At 38.6% G+C, this 27,747-nt stretch overlaps 2 protein-coding genes across 4 annotated transcripts in view; one reads left to right on the top strand and one right to left on the bottom strand.

Annotated features, from left to right (window-relative positions):
- Window positions 1-27,747, bottom strand: part of rec114 (REC114 meiotic recombination protein) — a 43,624-nt gene that overhangs the window by 6,266 nt on the left and 9,611 nt on the right. The window lies entirely within an intron of this gene.
- On the top strand, window positions 549-27,209 carry nptnb (neuroplastin b). Of its 3 annotated transcripts, none has more exons than XM_010738565.3 (9): window positions 549-1,174; window positions 12,777-13,124; window positions 17,392-17,566; window positions 18,621-18,715; window positions 21,617-21,750; window positions 21,874-22,147; window positions 26,676-26,697; window positions 26,813-26,886; window positions 26,979-27,209. In XM_010738565.3, exons 1-8 carry the CDS (start codon window positions 1,099-1,101, stop codon window positions 26,871-26,873), a joined length of 1,185 nt encoding a protein of 394 aa, XP_010736867.1. In that variant the 5' UTR covers window positions 549-1,098; the 3' UTR covers window positions 26,874-26,886; window positions 26,979-27,209. The 3 variants fall into 3 exon arrangements, with proteins under 3 accessions (XP_010736867.1, XP_010736868.1, XP_010736870.1); XM_010738566.3 differs by having other exon boundaries at window positions 26,688-26,697; XM_010738568.3 differs by lacking the exon at window positions 12,777-13,124 and having other exon boundaries at window positions 551-1,174.

Genomic DNA, 27,747 nt, shown 5'->3' on the forward strand with positions numbered 1-27,747 from the left:
GAGAACACCCAGCCAGGCCACTGATGTGATGACATAATTCATAAATGACCTCAGTGAGCTCAAGTGCATCGCCATAATCTGCTCACATTAAAACCTGACAAGAGAAAGTATTTATGAAATAAGCCTGGAAAGATGCGACCTTCAGTTCATCTGCATAATAACCAAGTTTTTAAATGTCACTACGCAAATCTGGACTGTAAAAGTATCAGTAGTCATGGCATAGTTTGTGTCACATCTGACATGACTACTGGCGATCAACGACCTTGCGATTAAGATTTACATTAATACTGCAAAAATAGTGAGGAAATCATACAAGCCAGGATATTACTATAGTCGCCGACAGTTCAGTAAATCCCGTATGAGCAGGAACACCCTCCAAATGGCAGATGATAAAAATGAGCACCTGTCAGCTCATTAAAAAAAAGCAAAAAAAAAAGCGTATCTGCAGGCACGGAAATAAAGACTGAGGAGGCACATAATAACTACCCGAGCTCACAAACATCAATTACATACGTATGGTGTGTGTGTGTGTGTGTGTGTGTGTGTGCGTATTTATCCAAAGTCGTGAGCGCATAGGGCACGCGCAGCTTGTCGTTGGTGCTGTCGGTGTCCTACCAGCATCTGTTCCTCTTTTTGGAACAGACTAATGTTTCGGCCACATCATTTCCCATCGGGAATAATTTGTGCGCTACTTTCATTTTAATCACCGAACCGTGACCGTGAGAGCGCAAATGCGCATCGGTCTGCGCAGCTTTGAATCTTCAGAACTAGACTGTGGACAATCTCCCTGACATCCAAAGACCTCTCCTCCGCAATCCGACGAGGCTTCTCCACCGCCTATGGCCGCACATCGGCATCCCTGAGCCGCTGGCCTCGTCCCGGACCTTTCAGCCATCGCTGTCCTCGAAAGGTCTTTGAATCAAGGGAGACGTACACACACCTTTTTTCTTTTTTTTTTTAAACATCCTCTGCTGACTATTTTGTTTAAAGAACCCGGTGCTATGCTGGGCCCATCTATCTAGATCTTGTGATTAATACACGATCTCTCCTCCCACATTCGTCCGACCGAGACCCTGGTACTCTCATCGAGCCCCGACAATGCATCCCAACGCAGTGATGCTGGCGGTGGTCTTTTTGGGGAACTTGATGCTGCCTTTCATCTCGGCTCAAAACGGTAAGAAAGCAGATGTGACCATGGCATTGTTGTAAACATCGCATCGAGGGAAAGTGACTTGACTTGTGTGAAGACGCCCGAGCGAAATGTTTCTAGGAAGGATTTGGGGAAAGGACTGCGTTAAAGCTACTACTATAGTTTCACGCATCTCGACAACAATAAGGCCAGAGTTAGACACCATCACAACTGATTCAATAAATGACCACATGATGAAACTCTTCACTAAGAAAACAGGAAGAAAACAGACGTTGTGACATTTTTTTTGTTTTTTTTGTTGCAAGGTTATGTTCTGTCAACTGAGTATCTAGGTGTGTCTGTGAGGGGAATTAACTGCCACTATAGAATATGTTGCCAAATGTCTTTTAAAATAGACAATGAGTGGTGTTGCTGAGGTTTGTATCTTAATGGAATAACTCCTGGATATTTATACATAAAAATACCCTATGGGTATCCTTAGGCTGCCTGTGTGCAGTTTGTTAGAGGGGGTTGGGTAGCAGAGAGTGTCAAGCAAGACTAACCTGCTGTGGATGCTGATCTAGTAACATATTATCAACACCAAATACAGGCTAAAGGCTCGCCCAGCGCATGCTGTACATACTGTAAGAACAAGGCCCTGCTGTATCACAGTTTCTGGCCCTGTGCATCTGTTTAACAAAACTATTTCCTGTCATGCCATCTCAACTGGATCTTTTTCTTGCCCAAAACTAGTCTGCAAAACTAAATGCATGCACAAATAACATCATATGATCATGTTTGGCATGTTTGAGCACCATGTGTGTATTCTTTCCAATCATTCAAAAAAAAAAAAAAAAAAGGGTGTTAAGGGTTTCAGAGTTGCAAGGGATGTTCATTTGTGACTTTAGTTTCAAAAGTTCACTGTGTATTAATCATAATACAACTGGCTTGATTTGATTTAAGTAAACATCAGTAACATGCTGTCGGGTGTTCCAGGCTGTCCTCTGATACAGCATGTCCTGACTTCACATTCTGTTGAATCACATCAGCCAGAGGGCCACACAAATAAGCAGCGATTCAGAAAATGAAAGTGAAATCTTTGTTTTTTTTTAAAGTCTTAAAATAATCCAACTTGAGCAACACTGACATGGCCGTGAATATGCTTTAATATACACATGGAATCAATCTAGTTCAGTTGTTGTTGTTAATATGAACCACTGCCATTATCCATATCATTTAAGAAGCTTCCATACCTACACGTCAAGGCCCCTGTGTTGACATATCAGTCACTGACATGATCTAATCCCCTTACAGAGGGAAATAAGGCAGAGACTTACTCTGCATGCTTATAATTTTAATGCTTAATGTCCACCCTGTCTTCTCTGTGGGATAATCAGACACCCACCACGCAAGACTTAATAAGACATGTATTTTGATGATAGGATGAGAAGGTTGCGTAAAACCACACAGCACTGTCCTACATTCTAAGGATTTATTTTTCCAAATATTTCATATGGAATACATTATTATTTAAGTCTAAATAACCAAGTTTGTATATAGTGGAAACAGTTTATACCATTTTTGTGTGACACTTGTAAAACACTATGCAGGAATGAAAGACGCATTATAGGTAATGTCTAGATCATTTTACAAGAAAACATAGAGGCAACCTACGTCTTCAGCTTGTGAGGAGGCAAAAAAAACAAACAAACAAAACAACAACAACACATCTGTTATGTAACAAAATAGTATCCCCTGAATTCCTTTCTTTCTTCTTTGTTAATTCGTGAAGGTGCTTGAAGTGTTGTGCATGCACAGTAAGACATTCTGTGATCTGGAAAATCAAATACCCAATAAGCCCTCTATTGTTTGATAGAGCTCAAGCAAAGGCATTCCAAACACTTCCTGTGGTCTTTGCCCAGTGTTAGCGCCCACTCACTAAGGCCTAGTTCACACCACAGAAACACAGACACACACATACAGTGAGGGGTCAGTGGGAGACTGACTGGTGCCACCCAGTCAGTGTGTCTGCTTTATGTCGAAATCCTAAATTGATGACTAATCTGCAGACACCCTGCATTCATCACAGGTTTGATCTCAGTTGTAATAAGCTACAGTTAATGTTTCACACTGTTGGTGATATTCTGATTTGCATGCATCCAAAAGTCATTTCATTTCTCTGTCTCTCTCACAGTTCGGATTATGGGTAATCAGTGCATTGCCTCTTATGCAATCCTTGATTTCCCTGTGATATTACAGAGTTCAGGTGTGGAGAGAATAATAATTATAAGTGCATGAGATGTAATCACTGTATCTGGGAAGCAGAGGGAATTCGTGCCATTATTTTGTCGTGTTCAGGGAAAAGTAGGCCTACTATAGGTGGCCGGTTTCTGCGACAGATATTCGGAGGACTGTAAATAGCATCCATCCACTCTGCCTGGTTTCTATTTTTATCACCGAGACACAGCACGGAGAACTGTGGCTTTAAGGTCCTTTTGTGAAAGTGAATTCATTAACTCTTAATGGACAGCCTCCTTGTGCACAGCTGCACCGCCTTCTAAAGACTTGCTAGGTGGCTGTGAACTATTTAAGCTGAAAGATGATGTGATCTTTATTCAAAGAAAAGAAAGGCTGTTGAGAAGGTGGCTGGCACTGACCTAGGGAAGTGCATTCGTGTCTTACATAATTTCGCCCTATGAAGCATGTAGTCTGTGCCTGCTGCCGACTTTGTTGTTGTATTATCACTGTGAATTGAAAGTATGCAGATCCTGTCAAGACAAGCGTTAGAATAATGAGCTGATATAATTAATGGCATATTAAAAATTAACTAGCTATATTTGTTTTCTTTGATTTAGCGACAACACTTAGGTTAGAAGACTGAACAGATGCAAAGTTCCTTGCTCTTGTTCTCGTTAAGGTTATGCAATCAAAAGTATAAAGACATGATGTAGAGAAAGATATGTCCAAATGCTGCAATACTGAAATAACATTATACAGTTTTCCTGATGATTTTTAATGTCACTTCTGCATTACTACAGAGGTGAACATTGCATTTTAAGATAAGCATTTTACAGCTACATAACATTTGATCAATAGGTCTATATGATGCAGCAGCTTGTCCATTATCACGCTTCTGTCCAGCCTCTGAACAAAAGTGCATTTGTGAGTCTGGAAAATATGCTGTAGGACTCAAGCCAGCTCTTGCACTGAGTCATGCTTGCCCACTGTGAAATCTGATATGGACTGCACTGATTAGGAGCAGCATCACTCAGTATAAAACACACTGCAGGTATATACTGATGCACAACTGTAAGGTCAGCAATGATTTTTATTTATATAGTGATTTGTGTCCAGGGAAGCTTTCTGCTGACCATGCATGCTGGATTTTTTTTTCTCCCAGCACTCTGCTTCACAATTATACAGTTACACACATTCACAGTTGGAAGTTCCCCAATTTAGCCTCAACCCTGTACTACTGGCTGTTCTGCTGGAACAACTCAGGTTAAGTGTGCTGCACAAGGGCAGCTCAGAGACACAATACTCAAAGTGGTTATTTTCATTTATACCTGGCCTGATTTTTCCCAGCGGCCTGGATTCTTTAACTAGTGACCTAGCAGATACAAGGTTGCTTTTTTTATTTTTACTTAGGGGCTTATGCCAACAGATATTCATAATACAAGAGTCATAATTTGGCAGTAATAATACTCTAAAGTGGGTTATGTAGGAGGTTGGGGAGTAGGATTTCATCACCCCCGCAGAAAACAAAATGTAGAATAGACTGGAGGTGTGGTTTTTCTATTTTCAGAATTATTGTGTTATTTAGATGATGAGAATCAGTGCTCTGCGGCACAGCTGTCTCTGTGTTTCTTTGGTTTTACATCAAATCATTTGAATTCCCTCGTTTTGACCTCTGAGAGGGAAATAGGAAGTGCTCTCTGGTTGTGATTAGAGGATGGGATTAGAGCATTTCTGCCCAGCACAGGGGTTATTGGGATTTAAATCTCATTGAACTGTTGCCTCTCTTCTGTGATCTGAATGACAGACTCAAGTATTAGCACTAAAATGAAAATAATAAATAATTTATAATGGCGATATATTTTGCTCCACCATATTGACATCAAATAAAGTATTAACAGTGATGTGATAAAGTCAGTGAGACACATTTAACAGCACAATGCACAACATATCACACATACAAAGTGTATTCCAAGTGTACTGGAAGATATTACATAAATCATTTATGAATTTTAAATTTCTTAGAAAATATGCTGTTACTAAAGATGTTATACCTACCTGTAATGCCTTAAATGTAAAAATAGCAGAATTTCAAATAATGGTTGTCAGTAATGTGAAGTACATGTGTATGTGTAGTTAATGGTCTATTACATGCAAACCATCAATATGCTCCTTTTAAAAAACTTGCAAAAAAAGGTGCAGATTTGTGTCAACTACCCTCAGGTAGATAAAAAAAGTACAGAAAAGGTGAAGAAAAGAACAAAAACATATCTATAAGGCTCCATAAATATATGTTTTGTATTGTGACAACATTTCAAGTTATTGTGGCTAGACACATCTAGACACCCATAGCACAATCACACCTTAGTACCTTTTGTAAGAACTGTGCAGTTGTGCACAGACTGTGTTTGACTGACAGCTCCCTCACACACCTCTGTGGCTTGAAGAAAATCACACCTTTATTATTCTTTTAGGTATTTGAAGATTAGTGACCTTGGCACGCTGAGGATACTTCAACCCAAATTGAAGTTGACATCGGCTAAAATAAATGAAACACGGATATGGGCAGGCTTTAACTTTCACCAAAATCTGTCACAAAGTTAAAGGTTGGGATGATTCTCTTGCAGTGTGGACTGAGAAAAAAAAAAAAAAAAAAAACATCTAAAAAAAATCCAGTGGTTGTACATGGCCCTGGCTCTGTGAATGGGAAACAAACAACATGGGCTGGACCAAGGCCACACAACATTAACTTGTTATTACAGCAATTCCAGTCAGGATTTGTGTGTCAGGTAACGTTAAATCACTTGCCCATGTGCACTTAGTTTACTTCCTAGTGTGCCATACGCCGCTCTTGTGATGTTAGGTATAGTTTTAGGAAAGATGTGAGTCTCACTGTCTGGAGCTGGTGTGCTAGCTCTGGGAAACCATCTCATCCTCTCTACATATTTAGTGACAGATGCTAACCCACAACATAGCTAGTGTCAGATGCATTATTTGTTGCGTTGTTTGCACTATGTCACAGTGTTGGCTTTTCACACCTTTACTGCTAGTTACCTGATTTTGTGAAGTTGAACACAAAAAACTGTACTCAAAGGGACACTTTTACTAAATGATTAACAATATTGAATATTGGAACGTATACCACAACTGCAACGATTGTCCTAATCATCTAACAGTGAGTCAAGTATATTAAAATATAAACCATTTATAACTGGGATCTTTTGTGTCATTCAAATGACCTGTAAAGTCACACATATCTGTCACAGCACCATGCAGGTACAACAAAGACACACTGCCTAGCACACAAGCAGTTCAGTAGCCCCAGGGGGTTTCCTACTCGCTGCTTTCTCTGTGTTGTGGGATGTGGATTGGGATCCAGGTTCTAGGAAGGCAGCTGACTCACTCTCAGACTGCATGGTGGTGCTGTGCGGCTTGCTGTCAGTCCTCAGGGGAGCTCTCTTCTCTACCTACATCACTGTACTATGTAGGCTGTAATGACTGTGACTTCCATACAGCCTTAGACAAAGCTGGCACAGAAAACTGCAGGTTATTTTGTGATACTATTGTGCACGTCATATGGGAGTAAAGTGAGCTAAAGCGTGACATGTCACTGTGAAGGACTTCATTATTGCAAGTTGAATAATTTCTGTTAAATCATCTACTCATATAAACGTTTGACCTTCTTGGTTCAATGACATACACGCCACCATCGCAGCTACACCTCTACGTGCATTCAGTTTTAGACGTTAGCCTTTTATTGTGAGTTCTTGTCGCCGTGAAGCTCTCATTTGTTTCAACTATCCTATGATATTCTTTTGAGAATACTACATTTTGTGATGAAAAAATAGGTTTCCTAGGCTAGTATTTTGGTTTGTATTTTCTTTTGTGTCGAAACAAGTTTTCATCTACATGTCTTTAGTAGTTCAAATTAATTAACCAGTTAATTATTTCAAAAAATGAACCAGCAACTATTTAGATTAGAGATTAATGCTTAATTTACTTTTTATAGTGTAAACTAAATGTGTTTAGACTGTTGGTCAGACAGAAATACAGATTTAATAACATCATCTTAGGCTCTACGAAGGTTATTTGTACAGTTTGTACATGTATAGTAAATGGACGGCAAGATGTGCCCACTACACATGTATTTACCATAAAACAGAGAAAGTGTTATCATCATAGCATAAGATGAGAACATTCATACAATTGAACTTTGCTCATATTTATTCAGTCACCAAGTTGCTGAGATCTGTCCACCATCCCTTGCTTCTCTTTTTGTCACTTCTCGTCTCCTAGCATGCCTTTGAAATGAATGAGTACCGGCTGGCTGCTTTGTGTTTTGTTTTCACTGGCAGTATAAGCTCCCTGTTTAAACAAGATGAAAATTAGACTGCTCATTGGCTGTGCGTTGTCTGTAGTTTGTTCTGTGCGTATTTCTCCACAGAGCCTCGCTGAGCCTGAATTTAAATTATGTCATCTGTTCCTTTTTTTTTAAGCAGATACTATACAGTGATTATGAACACTTATGCATGGCTGACAATAGTTATCTGTGCCATGTGTCAAGCCAAATTGCTGTCATTTCCATAATCATAGTAAAGAATGCCGTAGTAAATGTTCTGTCAAATTGAAATATTGCTTTAACAGTGTAGGCGGTTAGGCTTGGCTTCACCCTCTGGGATTATGTGGTGAGGTTGATGGGTCCAGATGTTTCCAGAGAAAGGAAACAAATGCTAATTACTCTGCATCTCTCTAGGCATTGTGCATAGGAACACAAGTTGTAAGCACCAAATATCAACAGACACATCTCTTCCAATTTTTCTTAATTCTCACAATTTGTCTTTACCATTAACTAGGCCTAATTTATTTCCATGAGGCTAAATCACAAGCAGGTGTTGGGCAACAGACTTATTACTATGGTACTAAGTAAAATCCATGTATTGTTAAGTTTGCAAAATATTGTTGCTGTACTCCAACAGCCTGTTTGAGTCCAGTGCAGACCGAATAATGTTCTCAAAATGTCAAACACCCATGCATAATAGCATTACAGAAAAATGACTCATAAACCTTGTAAATGGTATCTATCTTTCACCTGGCAGTTAAACTTTTAATAGTTATTTAAATGAAATATACTGGCTTCATTGTGAGTGTGGGCTGAATACTGTAGTTGACACTTATTCCTCAGGCTTCAACATGCTTATCTGTTTATGTACTTATGATACATTACTTTGAACAGGGCAGACAGATCTGGAGGGAGGAAAGGGGGTGCTGGCTGTAAGTTGTTGTATTTAGAAACAACACACAGGCTAACACTCAAGAGACCACAAAGCTCTTTGTTCCCATTTGCTCTACAACAATTCAGGGCAGAGTTAAGGCAATGTTTTTTCTTTTTTTCCCCAAAAAAATTTATTTAAGCACATGTGCTTTACAGCTGACAGGCTGCAGGGGTGGTAGAGGACAGTGTCTGTGGTCCAGGTGATTTGTCATTAGATGGGGTTCATTAAGGCTGGCTGAGTATTGTTGGTCTGACTACTGAAGTGAAACAGGGTCATGAATCAGATGCGTGGTACAATCACAGTTGTGGTAATAATGCTTGTGGATCCTATTTTCAGATGAATTCCACTATATTCCAGATTTTAAATGTGTTACCTAAAACTACATGGCAGTAGAAATAATGAGGGCCGTTTGTCCAACTCCCAAAGATTAAATGCTGATGGCATGATGTATTTGGGTATAAGGGTGCATGTGATCGCTGTCTGATTACAACCACATATCTCCACTTGTGATGATTTTGACTTAGGTATATGATATGTACATAATCTCCTCCATCTAGGTCAGCATTCAGAATCTTATTGACCAATGTAAAGATGTTTCATTACATCACGTACGTAGGATAGATAGAGGGAGGATAGCTTTGGATCAATAACATTTGAGTTTTGAGCCAAGGATAGACAAAAAGCTCTGTGACCTCTCTGAACCAAGTCAAACAGATGCACGCAAGTCAGTGTCAGGTGGCCATTAGCCTGGATTATGCTGATTTCAATATAAAATACTAAAACATGCTTTGATTAGGCCAATGTACTTCATGTGGAAACATGAAGAACAACTTTGATATTAATAGTTGAGGGGGACATAAACTGAGGGGGACATAAACAAGAGAGTCGAGATCCTGAACCACCCACACGTTGTATATCCACTTTCGCTCACAATCCATGTAAATCCATTTAACATATTTAGCAGTTCACTGATGTAATTATAGATATTCATTTCATTTTACAAAAACACACATCTACTATAATCAAATAACAGGACGCATATGATTTTATTACAGTTTTCATTCTTTGCCCACTCATGACATTTCCTTAAGATACATTTGTGTGTTTCCATGTTCTTCTGATATCTTTTGTACATCACATCAGTTCACGTCCAAACATCCACGCATCCACATATGCTTTCTTAGTGGTACAGATGCACTTACACCTCTACAACCCTTTGCTACAAGCTACTTTTATTAATTTACCAAACAACTTAAACATGGTTATACCATGCTGGATGCACAAGATCCATTAAACATAAAACGTGAACAGCAGCAAAACCATCATTGTTATATTAGCAAAGAGGAAAGACAAACTCAATTAACACAAGTATTTCTCTCATGGGTTCCATGTGTTAAATTGAGTTCATTTTGCTTTAAAAGCAAATTTTCTGTAAGATTTTTAAAATGTCAGTCAGTGTTTATTGACAGGCTGGTTGAACTAACTTATTGCACTGTGACCACATGAGAATTTTAAAAACCTGCTTTTAAGGTCCAGCTTATCAAAAATGAAAGCTGGCTGACCTAATTTCTGGCATTACCAGCAGGAGCTGCTATGGATAAAGAGATTAAGTTTATACATACAGTTACATCTATTCGTGACTATTTCCATGAATTGCTATTGATAGGAATTTCAAGCTTTGAGAAAAAAGATGAACCTTGAGAACTGGAAGCAATTCTTAAAAATATTAAAGTGTAAATAAATTTTGCTACCTCCCTCTCCCAGCAAATTTTAAAAATGCAGCAGAGGGCAATTGTTATAGGGGGCGTGGCATCATGGCTACGTAGTGTGTGATGTGGGAGGTAACAAACAATCAGGGTGACAGACTGACCACCTCTCAGTGTAGCCGTAGTCAGAGCTAACCAAACTTATCAGCTAAGAGAATCTGCTCCCAGGCTCTCTGTTTCTGGACACACAGAGAGTCTGCTGGGCCTTCACAGGCAAGGACACATTTATGGCTATTGGTAAAAGTTTTTGTGTGGTGAATGTGTTGTAATGTTAGCTAAGATATCAACTCAGAGAGGCTACATCTCTGGGGTGTCAGTATGGGTACATTGCTGCCACAGTCTGCAGAGTCAAGAGACGTTGGTTTTATATAAGGCTGGTAATGAAAAGCTGCCATGATGCTTCACCTGCCTCCAAAAATAGCCAATAGTGAAATTCAAATGCAATAGTTGAGTTTCAAACTGTAGAGGGAGGTTACCTTCTGCATATTTATAGCACAATATGTAGAATTTAAATACTTTACACTAAAATGTCTTAAAAGGACCCACATTAATCAACAGCAACACTAAATATCCATATAGACTGGTTTTCATTGTGCAGTCATGCTACCATATCACCTACAAGAATTACAGGGAGCCTTTTCCCAGAAGGCCATGAATTTGTATCAGTGTCTGCTCAGGTTTCCTGCAGGATCTCCGGTTTCCTTCAATAGTCCAATGACATGCAGGTTATGTGAACTGGTGACTCTAAATATCCCGTAGGTGTGAATGTGAGTGTGAATATGTTTGTCTGTCGGAGGATTAGCCTTGTGACATGTCCAGGGCGTACCATACCTCTTCACCCATGTGCGTTGGGATTCACCAAATTTGGTAAAGACTGAGACAAGTACTGGCAAGATATAATAGCTGAAAAAAATGTTCATTTTCCATAATCATAATCAAATTACTTATTCTTGTACTTGTTTTTCTTTTAACTAACAAACTTTCTAACATCTTTGGTGGCACTAACCTCAATTTATGCTTGACGACACTTGCGATACCCTGCAATCCAATTGTAGCTTTTAATTCAGGAAGTTTAATAGCTCTTACTTTAGGTGACATTCATTTCTCTGTCAGAATGGTGCCTGTGACACTTAAGCTCAAGTGTAACACGTGCATGCCACTGATGTTGACAGAACAGTCTATACAGTGTTCTTATTCAGGTCTGACAAATGTATGGCACACTTGGAAGAGGGGTCAAGTAGGAGTAGTGCACCTGATTGTTAAAACACAGTGAGTGTAAAAAAGCTTTGTGTGATTGTTCACCTACTTGACAAGGCTCTCTGATAAACAAACCTTTCAGGAGCCTGATAAAAACTCTGAAGCCTGATAAAAACTTGGAATGCATAAATACAACAAAAATATAAATGCAACACTTCTGTTTTTGCTGCCTTTTTTTCATGAGTTGAAGTAACAGCTCTAAAGGGAGTACTTCTCCTTTTCCAAGATAATCCATCTGCTTGATAGGTATTGTATATCAAGCTGATTAAACAGCATGACGAGACAGGTGTTCCTTTGACTGGTCACAATAAAAGGCCACTCTGAAATGTAGTTTTATCTTTATTACCTTTATTTTATCTTTATTAGGCACTGAACAATGGGCTTTTCACATAGGACAACAGATACCATTTTTTTCCCCCCAAGAAGGGCAAAGTTATGACCCGCCCGACTCTGCCTCTGATTGGCTAATACTAGTTGTCTTCATTCGAATATCACATTAAGCCAATCAGAGGTAGAGTAGGATGGGTCATGACTCTTGATGAAAACTGGCATCTTGCTATCTCTATTGTGACCAGTCCAAGGCACTCCTGTGTCATAGCCACGGTATTAAATCAGGTCAATGTCAGGTTAATGGATTATGTTGGCAAAAGAGAACAAAACCTTACATGTACTGCATTCAATGTGCTGTAACGTGTAATGCTGTAATGTTTACATTGTTAGCTCAAGCATAGGCACATAAAGGGTGTACTTCAAAAACCCTGTTGCACTCATCTGTACAAGGTTAAATATGAGAGAGAAAAGGAAATGAAAACAGAAAAGATACCAGCACTACTTGCTGGCATGGACTTTGGACAGTTGACTATGACTTTATCTGACATTCGCATGGCCTTAGTGGGCCTGGAACCTCTGATGATAAACAGACTGGATTTAGACAATTATTAACCTTTTCCTTTTCTACCTATCAATGATTTGAGGCTTGCTTCTTTTTCATTTGGCTTTAATCATCCTCTTTTTTGTTTTCCTTCTCCATCCCTTGACCTTTCCACACCTTCCTACTGCTCTAACCCTCTTCTACCCTTTCCTTCCCTACCATCCCGATACACTTTTCCTCTCCAGCTGGGTTTGTGAAGTCGCCAATGTCTGAGACTAAGCTTACGGGGGACACCTTTGAGCTGTACTGCGACGTGGTTGGTAACCCCACTCCAGAGATCCAGTGGTGGTATTCTGAGATCAACCGAGCTGACTCCTTCAAGCAGCTGTGGGACGGAGCCCGCAAGCGTCGGGTATCTATCAACACAGCCTACGGCACCAATGGGGTCAGTGTGCTCTGCATCACGCGCCTCACACTGGAGGACTCTGGGACCTATGAGTGCCGGGCCAGCAACGACCCCAGGCGCAATGAACCCCGACAAAACCCTGCCATCACCTGGATCCGCGCCCAGGCCACCATTTTGGTGCTACAGAGTGAGTGGTCTATGTCCTGTAGTACCTAGATGGTGAACGAACTACCAATCCCCTGTCCCAACCACTCCAACCCGTAAAAAAAACCTCTCAAGATCCCACCCTCACCACAGCGGTTACTGGCCAGGCTAAAATAAAACAAACACCATTCATACATTTTTTAAAATTTTGTATTAACAGAACTATTGTATTAGCTATTTACAGTGGTTTGATAAATATTCATGTTCTTTTCTAGTGAACCCAGTAAACTCCCTTTGTGACCACAAACCCAGGAACTTTACCCAGTCTCTATCTACATTTCCCTCTTTCCTCCAACACCAAACTTCCGTTCTTACTGTCTCATGTGTCCTTTTACAATATTCTAATCATTATCTTTTTTCTCTGTATCCTTAATTTCACCCATTTCCTATTCCTGGATTTATTTGTGATACTTATTCCTTTAACATTATGTTGTGTCTCTTGCATTGCGTGGATTGTTTTATTTACTTCAAAGCCCTGCCTGCTAAATGCAGCGGAAATCTAGTGGTGCTTTGAAGTAATGGTGCTTTTGATTTGGCTTTCTCACTCTGGGCACAGTGTAAATGGGACTGTAAGAAGACACAAGGAGGGATCGGATAAGGTGTAAAAGAGTGATTCCTGCTGTCAACTCTTTATTGATAAAAGCAAACATTTACTGCTTTTAAACCTGTGTGTGGTAATCCAATAAAGGATAAGACCACGTGAGGGCCTTGAGTGTCTCATTTTTCATTCAGATGAGACAGATTTCACTTCTACAAAACAGTCTCTCTTGACTTGCCTGTGCACTGTGTAACCTTGTGCCTTCTTAGCCATTAAGCGTGAGTGTGAATCAGTAATGACATTATATCCCTTAACCCTCTGCTCTATGCACACAAACATTCAAACAAACTGAATTTCAGCTGGACCTCTAATCTGTACATGCTTCAGTGCTCTGCCCACTGGAGCACAGGGAGATGTGGAATGTTGTTAGCCACAGTGAATCTCTCTGAGGAGCTTAGAGGAGATTGATCCATGTTGGCTCTTCTGATTGGACTGACAAATTTTAATTTCTGTGTGAGCACTATCTGATTAGGTGTAGGGCCAATGCAACCCAAATCATTTTAAGAAGTGCAACGGACAGCAGCTGTTCACTTCTCACATCTAGTGGTTTCCTACTTTCCTGCAACAATGTAATTTATAAAACATGCAAATCAAGTCCTCACTAAATATATTCTGTCATTACTGAGGAGTAAATGTTCTTTGCATATACATGTAATATCTAAGCTATTACATGTATATAACATGCTATACATAATAGCCCATTGATATGAATGTATAGTTTGTAGCCGGGGGAAAACATGTTGAACTCTGATTGTCTTGTTTTGGCCTTTTTCCTAATTTAGCTTGTCAATGTGAATCACTCTAAATCAATATACCTATAATCAGTATATTTATGTTGTAATTACATTTTAATGAAGAATCCCATCTATGCACGCATGGATAAAATGTACTTGACAGCATAACATGTACTTTCTGCATGTGCTTAAAGTGATACTCCACACAAATCTTTTGAGTATGAAACTCTCTAAAATATTTTTTGTTTTCTTATCAACAGAATAGTTTGATATTTGTGAAATATGCTTATTCGCTTTGCTTTTTAAGATGAGAACACTGATGTGATTAATCAGTAACACTCATGTTTATGTGGTATATATGAAGTTAGTCAGCAGCCAATGGCCTCTGTCCAAGGGTAAAAAAAAAACAAAAACAGTAATTAACATAATTAAGCTTAGCTTCTGGGCTACTGACTGTAGCTTCATCTACTCAGTGTACAGAACTGAGAGTGGTACTGATCTTCTCATCTAACTCCCAAGATGTTAGACTTTCTTCTTTCTTTAAAGAAAGAACATCAGCTGTGATCTGCTTGAATTCATCTCAATTACAATTGATTCCAATGGTGACAGAACATCTGCAAGAACCTCTACAACCACTCCTCCACCGTTGTTGATGTGACACAAAAATATGGCTTAAATGCAAGTGCTTCTGTGTTGCATGTCCTTTCCATCAGCCTTCTTAAAACTTTTCAATGAAAGTAGTTTATTTAGCTGTATTTTGGTGACATGTTTGTTTGGAATGTAACTAAACATACAAATGGATATCGGAAAAAGGGGATAGTGCTGTAGGAGTGGTTTGAAGAGAGTCTGTGGTGATTTTCAACTTTTATCCAGAATCAAAAACCTCATGAGTTCAAGCTGAGCATAGCTGGTTTCTCTTCTATCTTTTTTAGCCACTTTAAAAGCTTTTAAGGGGTGAGTGTCTCATACTCAAATATATACACATTTTGTATCTAGTATCACTTGAGTTAATTATACAGTATAGGTCTCACTAGATTTTGATTACAGGCATACTGCACATTTACTTCAAGTAAGCACGTTTGTGACACTTTGCTTTTTAAAACATACGTCATACTCGTATGTAAGGTTCTGCTGTTTGCATTGCAAAGTGACATAAATGTGTGTTGTTCTAAATTAGTCATAAGAATGAAAATTGTATATCCTTATTATTAATGAGTGGTTCAAACCATTTAGCTCAACCACGTGCACAGGAGGCCCACTATTTTCTCTGTACCAGTACAGTTACTGGGACATCTCTCTCGTAGTGTACTTTTTCTATTGTAATGTGCTACAATATCATGATTTGAGCCCTGCTCTGCCTTGTAAGGATGTAAGGCTCCCCTAAATTAGATCTTGTCAAGCTGATTACTATGTCTCAGCTATTTAGCTGAATTGATTTAATACATCTTGGCAAATTGCAGTAGAATACATCTGTACTAGATAATCACTCAAATCTGGTACTAAGAAAACATGTGTGTGCTGATAATACAGTAATGTTAAAAAGTTACACTCCGCGTGTAATATCTGTCTGTTAATTGGATACAATATCAATCTAAATGCAGTACTGTATTATAGTACCTGCAAGGGGAAAGAGGGGGTCAAGTTTCACTACACAATGGCTCATTCAGAGTAACGCTTTATTTTTGGTTACATTCTGATATGGCGATACATTATCCAGCAGTTACCAGATTTTAAGTTGTGACAAGGTGTCCTACAAACAACCTTCTGGTTAAATTGCCTGTGGACCACTGTGCCGTGTTAGCTAAATGTTAATTTATGTACCTCATGTTGTGTGTGTGTGTATGCATGTCTCGAAGATACTATTAATAGAATATGTGATTCTGCTTGGTGGGGGAGAGAACGATGTCAGTAGGGGGGAAGGGGAGAGATATCCCCTTAAGCTATTTAATGTACAGAATTGAGAGAAGAAGGTGCCATAGATGCTAACAGAAGCCATTTGCTAGTCTTAGTAGCCCTCCTTTCTCCTTTCCTCCCTTTTGCTTTCCTAGTGGCGTTGCAAACAGCAGCCAGTAGTAGGATTATGACGCTTCTCTGCTCCTCCCCTCGGGGGCTCCATCGTTGCCATGGTTGGCCCGCTCTGGAGGAGGAAGAGGAGGAGGAGGGGGAGGACGATGGGAGGAAAGGGGAGGGGAGTGTAGGAGGGAGGGGGGTTCCTGCTCGCTACTTAAGGCAGAGCAAAGGATGCCTCGCTCTCAGATGACACCTCCTGTTTCCTTGAACGTCCTTGAGAAATGGACCCTGGTATTGTTTTGCAACCAGTGTCTGATGTAAGAGGGTGAAGGAATTTAGGCAGTCATTCAGAAGTAATCTAAAATGTCAAAAGACCATTCAGTGTAAATTTCTAAGTATATGGCTGTTTTTACTTCGATATTCTGATGACATTTACATGTAAGCTTGAAAAGGGTAGGCCATTTTTAAAGCCCATCCCGTTTCTGCTGTTATAATGAAACATAAAAATGACTGCAGTTATCAGCTGCAGCATATCTTCTGTCAAAAAATCCTACCGGAGATAATGTGACTGTACATTAAGAGTATTCATAAATGCATTGCTACTAGACTTAGGTGTGTGATAGGTAATATAAGACAGATGTTTGTAAGGAACTCCCTTTAAGGGCATTATTCTGTCTAAATAATATTACTTTTTTACTCAAGGACAAATGGTTGATACAAGACATTTCGGCTGTTTCATGTAGTTATTATGTCTTGTTTATTTGTTGTGTGCACTTCTGTCTTCACTTCATAGACACCTTCCTACACGGATCGTATAAAAACAGCTTTCAGCTACTACATCATAGGAGGGAGCATTAATACACTGAACCCCAGTTCTGTGATAAGGCTTGACTGTCTCTGTCTTCCAGAACCAAAGATCAATGCCTCTGATCAGATCATCCTGTCAGCGGACACCCCAATCAAACCAGTTACACTGCAGTGTAACCTCACTACTGCTCAAACTCCCCACAAGGAAAGCTACTGGATGAAGAATGGAAAGGAGATCCCTGATACACGGACAGAGCAGATGAACACAGCATACAGGTGACAAACAGCTTCCTCTGTGTAGTAAGTAGGACATAGTTTGGGAGAGAGGGCAGACAATGAGTGTTGCCGGCAATGGAGAGAGAACAAGAATTTAACTTTCTAAATTTATCTAAAGGAGTCATGTAAAATGGAAGTGGCTGTGAGAGAAATAGGTAATCTTGCATGTTGAAGGGCAGTACCTTGATGAGACAAAGGCAGTATATTGTAAATGGGTCAGACCACAGTGTTGCCGATATTTTCTATTCTATAATAAGCTGTCAATGTGCATGTTTTGCACATATTCAATAGATGTGAGAGAGACAACTCATCAAAAGTAGATTTTAGGTAAAGACATCCTTACTGGCAATCAATAAACAAGGCACTGTGATTTAGAAGTAGAAGTGTATGGTTTGTAGCTTTTTTGCTTTAAGTAATCAGTGAATCAGAACTGAAATAATCAGAAGTGATGAAGACCTTGTTATGAACACTTGAATTTAGCGCCCTATTCATTTTGAATATCTCCAGACTGCCATTGATTAAGTCAATACCGAGGTAATAACTGGCTCACCATTTGATTTTCAAAAAATATGTATTAATTATGGCCTAATAAAAATCTAACTGCACCTATGTATCTTACTAGAAAAAACAACATCATAGCCTGAAGTACCAACTAGTTGTTAGTTCCGGTTGTCACACAGTATAACCATTGGAACACAAAGCTACTGTCGCCCCCATAGACATACCACAGACTCTCCCTAGCCACAAGATGAGACCAATTGGTCACTTCCTTGTCACATTAGATCAGCGATACCGTGGAGATTACAGCTAAAATGCCTGTGGTGCCCTTCTCTGCAGAATCCAGAGCTAATGTTCCGTAATGTAACAGCATAATGCCAACATTTTGTCTCTCATGGCCTTGTATGCCCTCAAGCTTTCACTGTTGTAGTCCAAACTAATGACTAGAGTTAAACTGAAATGAGTTGACTTTATTTGCTTGACTACTTAGAGTGTAAGTACCTGGTAAATTAATGTTATGGAATAAGTGTTTTCTTTATTTTATTGTATTTTGTAGAATCAATAAACCACGGGCAGATGTTTCTGGGGAATACATGTGTGTTTACACATTTGACATGGCACCAAATGCAAACGCCACAATTGAAGTAAAAGGTAAGCTCCCTCTAAGGCATAACAGTATTAGCAACTGAACTTTTGTTACATGAATGACACAAATATCACTTCAAGGAAAATGTCTGACATGATTTCCTGTTTTCAAATTCTGAGAAAGAGTTTTAACCAGGTCATTTGTGGTTTTCCACTGAGAGATGAAGAGAAAAAAAAAGCTGTGCTAGAAAGGTTAACCACCCAAAGCTGTGTGAAGAGAATTCTTGTTGACAAAGATGTTTGAATTCATCCAATGCAGTGGTGATGATGGGGGGAATCCGGAGGCTGTTGTCACTCTTGGCTTTCACTGAGACAACAGTGTCCAGCAAAATGGACAGGCACTGCACATTCTTACCAAAACGTGCAAACACAAAGCATCTTTAGGAGCAGTTATATGCCTTTAAAAACTAAATTAAGCAGATGATTTGAGATTTCTGAATCAGTTTAACATTTCAACGGTTCAAGTAGAGAAAGATAACGAGGACAGTCTATGTAATAGCTACAAAACCTAACCAAGATCTACTGTGTTGGTTTCATTCAAGCTGACAGCGAAGCCATCAACTTGAATAAGGAATCTTCTCTGAGAAAGGGCAAGTGAAACCCTGTTCAAGAGAAGCTTGCCTGTGTGTAGTGCTTAAGCCAATTTGCTGTGGCATGGCTATGGTGCACACTGAGCATGCCCTGCCTCTTACTTTGCGGCTGTCTCAAAGCACTGCCTGATTGTGTAACATGGGTGATGAACGTGTGTGTTCTGCTTTCACTGGGTTGTGAGATGATGGAACTCATTACCATTCAAACTGAAGTGTCCCGGCCATCATTGGACTGCAGGCCTGTGACTGCTGAGGCTTGCTATCTGTCCCCTGGAGAAGTCAGACTGGAGAATAGTCAGACTGTTAACCAAACCGATGATGTATGATTTTTGTCCTTTAAATAGGCCGACATTCTGTGTCTAAATAAAATCTTAAAATAACTTAATGTTTTGACGTTAAGGGTTGGTACAATTGCTAGATCTAATTAAAACATTTTCTTCAGTTGTTAAATGCTCTTGTTATTTTCTAGAGGTATTTGAGATCTTTTGTGACCCAGGTAGCAAGCCCACTGTTATGCTAGCCAGCTTTGCACTGCGCTTCTGGCAGCAGTTCACTGAGATCCCTCGCCTACAGTGTCCTTGGCACACTCATCCTTGCAGGACTCGGCTCAGAGGCAACAGATGGAGGGTTCTGTGATGTTGTAGGATTAAGGCTCTGAATCCGGTCCCAGCCATATCTGTGGCAGGAGTGGAGTTTATTGTCTGTGATACTAAGCTTACCACAGATACATAATTTGGTACCTTATATTTCTCAAATATAAGTGAATGTTAAGCACATTTCTTTATTTTAACTTGCATATTCATAATTTAACATTTTCTTCAAGAAAAATTGACCAATCTATATAGTTTTACACAAATTCTCAAAATCATGTAGCTACCATAAAATGGGGAACTCTTTAACATCTCATGTCATCTCAATCAGCTTTTTCTATTCTTTCTGACAGCTTTGACCTTGCTCTTCCTCATCCGTCCCTCTCTGATTCATGTGTAACTTTACCTCTGTCTAGCACATAGAGATTAATAGTCACAGTAACTGTAGTCAGGAGTGTGAAATGGAGGTTTCTGCTTGTTTTAGTGCCACTCTTGGGACTGTCTCTGCGCTGTCAGTCAGTGACATAATACAGTCAGTATACGGCACAAATGAGCTTGGCCACTCCCCTGCTCAGGGAGCACGTGTGCACCATAATTAGAGTGGGGTGATGTCACCAAAGAGCTCAGACCCCTCCTTCTCCATTATCCATGCACAGCTGAAAAATGCTCACTCCAGGCCTCTCCCTTATCCTGCTTAATTGCATGGAAGGAATTATTGTAATTTTGAGGATTAGTGGAAAAGCAGGAACAGTCGTCTTCCTGATGCTGATGAGAGTTTGTGTCTCACCTTTGGAAAAGACTGTCAAGACTGTTCTATTGATCAGTTTGACTTGGCATCTGTTGCAGTGCTTTATGACACATGCCTGAATTCATTAAATTTGTAACCTTTGTGTTGCATTTTATTATCAGTTTATTCATTTAATCAGAGCCAATTCACACCGTTTTCCTTTGGCTCAAAATCTCTTTTGTGTCATTTACTATGGAATCATTTTGAATGGGAACATCTGGCTCTTATATCATACTGATCCCCCCCCTCCCATGCAGCCATTATGAATTGTACTGAAATTCTTTTATCTCTTCCAGAGTAATATTCCCCATTGCTAGGGTTTGCTGGTGGGGGCTTACATGCTCAGGAAATAACTGCACACCCAAAACAGCACTTTAGTAAGAGCAGTAGTCCACCCTTACTCCTGGGCAAGCCTCTTTTCTACTAGACTCTGTTACATAATTCAGTTTGACATATACACATTGTTCTTAGGTATTTCTTATCTTTAAAGAATGATAAAAAACAAAACATAACCCTGTGAGTATCGTCGAGTCAGGTGGAAAAGAAAACATGGTACAACACAAATTCAGTAACCTCTGTGAGTTACTGAATTAAGTAATGATATGACTTCAACTAAGTGACTCAATTTGGTGCATATGATTTTTGAAAATATCTTTTAAAAGCCTACTATGCTAATTCTTGACTGCAATAGCTTGAGATTATGAAAATTTCAAAGGAAACTGAGCCGCTTCAGTAAATCAGCCCTGCTATAGAGACTCTTAATTACACTCCTCTCTCTCTCACAGACATCTGAATAACACATATTATTACCATAGCCAGCACAGCCAATCATGCTTTCCTTATTCATGCCATCTGGTAGGAGTTAAAACATTCCTTTGAATGTCTTACCTCTGCCAGCACAGCTAATGATCAACTTTATTTATTTATTTTACCTTTCCAGCAAAACCTGATATCACTGGCCACAAGCGAAGTGAAAATAAAAATGAGGGAGAAAATGCTATGCTTTACTGCAAGTCTGTTGGTTACCCACATCCCACCTGGACCTGGCGTAAAGTGGACGGAACATCCTACACGGTAGATATGTATATACAATATACACATACAGTATATAAATATGAAAATGAAGATACATAAACAGGCAGACAGATATATACAATAAACAGCATGCTAAATATCTCTATTTTCATTGTGTTGCAGGACATTGACAACTCAACTGGACGGTTCTTCATCACTAACAGGGACAACTACACAGAGCTCAACATATTGAACCTGGATATAAACACAGATCCTGGAAAATATGAATGCAATGCCACTAACGTGATTGGAAACACAGCTGAGATTACTATATTACGGGTGCGCAGCCACCTTGCGCCACTTTGGCCTTTCCTAGGTGTGCTTGCAGAGATTATAATCTTAGTAGTCATCATCGTTGTGTATGAGAAACGCAAGACGCCAGATGACATAATTGATGGTAAGAAAACCTTTTCTGTATTACTAGCCATAGGCACCAATAAATATTATACTACACGAGTAAATCTTATTATTACTATTATTATTTATGTTCAATTTACAACAATGCAATTCAAAACTCTCGAAACATTGTACATACATACTAGGTATGCACATACACTGTATGTACTGGCCTGAGACGGGCCTGAGTTGGCCTGTGAGTGGCAATTCTGGTGAATCAGTAAATGTTTGCTTTTATCCTTCAGATAAGAACGTTTAGCAAGTACAGACATTATATCCTTTTCAAAAGAACAATGGCTGTAAGGTCAAATGTCACCAACAGAGGAGCGCATCAGAGCCTAAGATACAGAGATTTGCACAGATACAAGTAAACTATCGAACCACGAGGTTGCATCTATTCTCAGAAGAGGTCTGTAGTTAAAAGGACTTGCCTCCTTGCTTCTTGACTGATGTGGCCAAAGGAAAAAAGGGAGGACATTGTCACATATAAGAAGCATGTAAATATGATCTTTATACATGCAAATTAGGTGAACAACAGAGGGCCCACAGCTAACCTTTCCAGGAGTTGCTGTGCTATATTAATAGCAATGGTAACAGCGCATTTGCTTCCCATGTTGACGGCATAATATAAGTTTTCATAAACATGTGGGGTTATCATCCTGTAGCTATAAACATATCAGTCCAACTATATAACTTTATTGGTTACTATTTTCTTCCCTTCCCATTCTTTCCTAATGGCAACATAATCTTAATGGTTGGTAAGTGCGAGATCCTGCATGGTTTCAGAGATTTTTTTCTTTGTCAATTTCTATGTTTTTACCTACAGCCTACAGTCCATTCACAAACATTATGATCTTTGCTGGGATATTAAACAGAAAATTATGTTTTTCTTTTAAGTTGAAGTAAAACCTGTCTCCATTCATTTCCTTTTCCATTAGGTAGGAACCCATAACATCTGATATGTTTCCACAAGTGAAAGTCCAATGTTCTGATGATGCATTAAATTGTGTATATTTACAGAGAACCATAATCTTTAGTCATATTATAAACACAAACAGGATTTTGTATTAAGAGACTTTTAGTGTTTTTCTAAGCTGAATTAAAAATGCACGGCCTAACCTAATTAAATGAGTGAAAAATAATTAAAGCCTAAAGTAGATCAAAACACCAGTCTTGGGAGTAGTAGATCTACTCTGACTTTGGCCACTATGCTACAAAAATGAAGTTAAATAGTTAATACCCTCAAATTATTTGTAATATTCGGAATAAATAAAAGTGATAGATTAAATAAAATAAATAAATAAATAAGTATGTAAAAATACAAGAATACGTAGAGACATGAAGAAAAAAAAAAAGATGTAAAGTCTTTCTTTGCAGTCAGTGTAAATTTTCTGCTTGCCCAAATTAATGGGACTAAACTTCTATGATCACTTGTGTATATAGCTTTAACATGCCATGGCACTGTGGGGCAAGCACAAAATAAATTGTTTGGTGAATTCAGCATTGCTCATTTTTATGACTTGTATACAACTAGTACAATAAACATTTTCAAGCATTCCATGCTACTGCCTCAAACTAACTGTGCTTATTGAACACATTTTGGACTGAGTCACTCAAGCAGACACTCGGTAGATGGCCAGGTAGTCCCATTTAGCCTAACAATATTGAGGCTGTAAACTGTACCCATAACACTTTCTTATATTATTAGGACCACTCTGAAACACACTGGTACTTCCATCATTCAATAACAACATCTACTGCAATGATACTTAAATGTCTAGTCCTCTAATACTAGATGGTACTTGCTTTTCAATGTAATCTACAGAATGAAAAACACTATACTGTTGTGGAATTACTGAGCTGGCAGCCAACAGAGGTCTGGGTCTGAACGTTAATGCCAAAATATTAAACCTCAAATAACGAGAAAAGAAATGCAAAAGTAAACACACCCAGAATAAAACAAAACAAAACATGAAACAATAGTAATTCTGAATTAATTTACTGTCAATATACTTTAACTAGTTTATGCAGCATTCATTTCAAATTACTTATTTTAGTTAGGTCAAGTCTAGTATCCCCTACATAATTGTAGCCTTTCCATTAAACAAAATAAATGGTCAGTGCTTTCAAAATCACATGATAAAAATGTGACGAGATCAAAATGCCTACAAGCTCAAAGACATTTCCAGTCACCAAAGGTTCCGTCTGACCTCTACTCATGTGACTCTGTCTTCTTTTCATTTTGGAATAAAACATGAACACAAAACCATTGTTTACACACTCTACTACCGACAAAACAAATGGAGCTTAAGGACCCATTCTGCTTCTTATTTACTCATTAAACAAATTTACTCAATCAAATGTGTAAGGATTATTAAGTTGATAAACCAGTTTTAGGCTGCAATTCCACTTAGGTATTCATGGGATGTGATGCTGTTTCTGTCTTCCATTGTCTTCCTTTTAACTTACCATTTACACTTGAACCACATTTCAGACAACCACACAGTAAGGTCAGGTTGTCAGACTAAAAAACGTATTCATCATTTCTTTATCGAACCAGACAGTATGGCTATCTATAAAGATCAGTTCTCTCTATTCTAGAATATATATATATATTATTTTTAAGAATTCAAATGATATTAATTATATAACACTGTTTGTGACCTGTTAAAAAAGTTGATAATTAGAAAAAAAAAAAAAAAGACATTTTACTACAATACCTGCTTAAAAAATGTGCACACACACACACAAACAACACAGCTCAAGTAAGCTCTGTACATGACCTCGAGTTTGGTTTCATCTACCGGAAAAAATGAAGCGATTTAGGCGGATTATATTTGCCATGTTTACACCATTCAAATCAGGAATGAGGACTCCCTGCTCACGATGCACAGCCTCTCTAAAATCTCCTTTTAGCATCCCGTATTCCCGGAGGTTTTGGCCCCTGTCTGCGTGCATTATGAATTCTGGTCTCTTGATGGCTTACCCGTGTGTGAACACTTTTATACTTCACAGGCAAAAGCTCTGAGGCAGAGGCTGACATTTCTATCTTGTGTTTCAAAACCAGTTGCTAAAATGACAGATTTTGCTGTGTGATGATTTGCTAAATAACAACTTACTTTATGTAATACAATGAATTATAAGCTAACCAAACTTGCACCCACATATTGTATTTTTTGATGTTACATAAAAAGCTAACTAGAACCGGTGCATTCAGACTGATGCACTACAATAATTATTATAAATGTTCAGTTATCAGTCTCACACAGTAAAAATCTGTTATTTGTTCTGTGCTTGCAAAGCCATTATAGTAAACATAGCTTTTGTGGTGTACACATATGAGGTGTGAAAACGGTGGGGTATGCCAACAGATGTTCCTCCTCCAAGTTATCACAAAACCATGTTTTTTGTCTAACATTATAACTGTCATAACCTGCTCCATATTAATGCTATGGAATGCTGCTAATGCTGCTTATCTCCTTATAGCTGCATGGAATATATTTCACTGTGACTAGTTTCTTACCTGTTGATGCATTTTCATCTGTATGCCAAACACCAACTACCATGTCAACCCCAAGCCTGTGGGTTTTTTAACTAACTTTCCACTCAATGCAATAATAATATGCACTTATTCACCAGTTTTCCTTCCTGCAGTGTTTCTTCTGTTACATTGTAATGTATGTCATTTATTGCACTGCTCTACGAGGAGAAAGAATGACAATTATATATGTTGATCCCACTGGGAAAACTATTACCTAGAGAGCTATTAACCACCGTCTGCTGCAGAGAACTGACATAACCTCTAGATTCTGAGAGAAAGCTTTAAAAAGAATTGTGTTTTTATGCCAAGTCAGTCACAATATCACACTCATATACTAGGCTATTTTAGAATCACTATAAAATTACAGAGTGTAATTAAAAGATGGCTTTAAGTGAGCCATCTGTAACCCTCCTACACATATCCTCAGTCTGAAATGAGCAGAAACCCCATGAGATTCAGATGGCATCTGAGGTTAAGTTTACAATCCTTGGCGTTAAAGATGGTTGTTTTTCAGCCCTTCTACTACAAATAGGCCACGAGTGACCATTTTCCTCAGGTTTTTTTCTGAATGACTTTTTACCACCTGTCAAGAAGCCCATAGAATCCTAGAATTCACACCCCTCAAAATGTATGCTTAGTGTTTTCCTTCAGCATCTGCCTATCAGACATGAAGCTTGTTCATACATAGCAGTTCACTCCCATGTTTGTAATGTCAGAGTTTCCCATTAGTGCACGACTCTGACATACCAGTATTCAAAAGTAATCTATGCTTTCAGCTGCATCGTCACACAATTTTAATGTTTACTGAAGGATTTGGTAACCTATCTATCGAAAACGTAAAATAATGGCTAGCTGGGAAAAAGGGTTAGCAAACTCCATGTAATTTGTAGTAAATGTGCTGAAACATGCAACGCTATTTTCCTTTTATCTTTAACGCATATTTGACTTCTGTGCTCTGTTTTTGTCCTGTTTTCTTCTCGTGCCAAAGATGATGAACCAGTTGGGCCAATGTAAGTACATACATTTTCTTATTGCTACACGTATAATTCATACAGAAATACTGGGCACTGTGTTTTGAACTGCAATTACCTTTAGGTCACTAAATCATAAATGCTTCTTTCCTAGGAAAACAAATTCAACAAACAACCACAAGGACAAAAACATTCGCCAGAGGAATACAAAATAAGCAATTTACTCAAGTAAGACACTGTTGTAGGGGATGGGGGCTAAATATAGAACTCACGTTGAGGATCATCCATAGTCATGCCTTCTCTTGATTTTCTTTTCACAGATAAGATGGCTAAACTGCATTTTTTTGACTACATGAAGGTGTCAGAGGTGGATAGAGCTCCGAGCAGTTTTGAAAAAGCATATCTTGTCTCATTTTATGAGAAACAATATCAGCATAACACTGGCAACAAAAAGAACATAATGGCTGTCTTAAGCATGCCTTATTCAGTCTTAACGTGGAGATTTCAGGATGATGAATAACGACTAAAACCACCACAAAGGTGTACACATTTTTAATGTGCTGTTGGTGTCTCCTTTATTAATTTTATCATATCCTCAAATGAGGTGATCCCTTTTGTATTACATATCATGTACAATGCATGCAAGATAATTACGCAATAGGATACTCAGAATAGACATTTTCTGTTGTTATCCCTCGTGTGGCTTTTTTTTGCATCTAAAATGACCTATGTTTTTTATGGAGTCATCCTCATATATAATATATATATAATATATATATATATATAGATATATATATATATATTAGTTTTATTCTTAAAAGTTTGTACAGCATATCATGGTCATTTAACTATGTTTGATTTTGTGACAAGAAGTCCACTTTTAACTGAACTTTTATTGTGAAGCAAGGGCTTCAATGACTGGCAGTATTTAAATTTAATTGAGAGTGATTACAGAAAATGACTACTGTATGTTTAACTATCTAAACAAAAATGATATGTGTATTATTTTTATTTCCTTTCCAGAGTAACTTAGGTGTCTTGTATATGTTGAAGTATGAGTGTTCAAATGATAGGAAAATTGTAAAAAAA

This window comes from Larimichthys crocea, chromosome VIII (genome assembly GCF_000972845.2).
Source record: "Larimichthys crocea isolate SSNF chromosome VIII, L_crocea_2.0, whole genome shotgun sequence".
Classification (NCBI taxonomy): Eukaryota; Metazoa; Chordata; class Actinopteri; family Sciaenidae; genus Larimichthys; species Larimichthys crocea.

What these genes read in the sequence shown, in the direction of transcription:
- nptnb (XM_010738565.3), top strand. Translation starts at nt 1,099, where the DNA reads ATGCATCCCAACGCAGTGATGCTGGCGGTGGTCTTTTTGGGGAACTTG. An exon ending in CACCATTTTGGTGCTACAGA is followed by an intron (nt 13,125 to 17,391) that starts GTGAGTGGTCTA and finishes TCTGTCTTCCAG; the next exon opens with AACCAAAGATCAATGCCTCT. An exon ending in CAGATGAACACAGCATACAG is followed by an intron (nt 17,567 to 18,620) that starts GTGACAAACAGC and finishes TGTATTTTGTAG; the next exon opens with AATCAATAAACCACGGGCAG.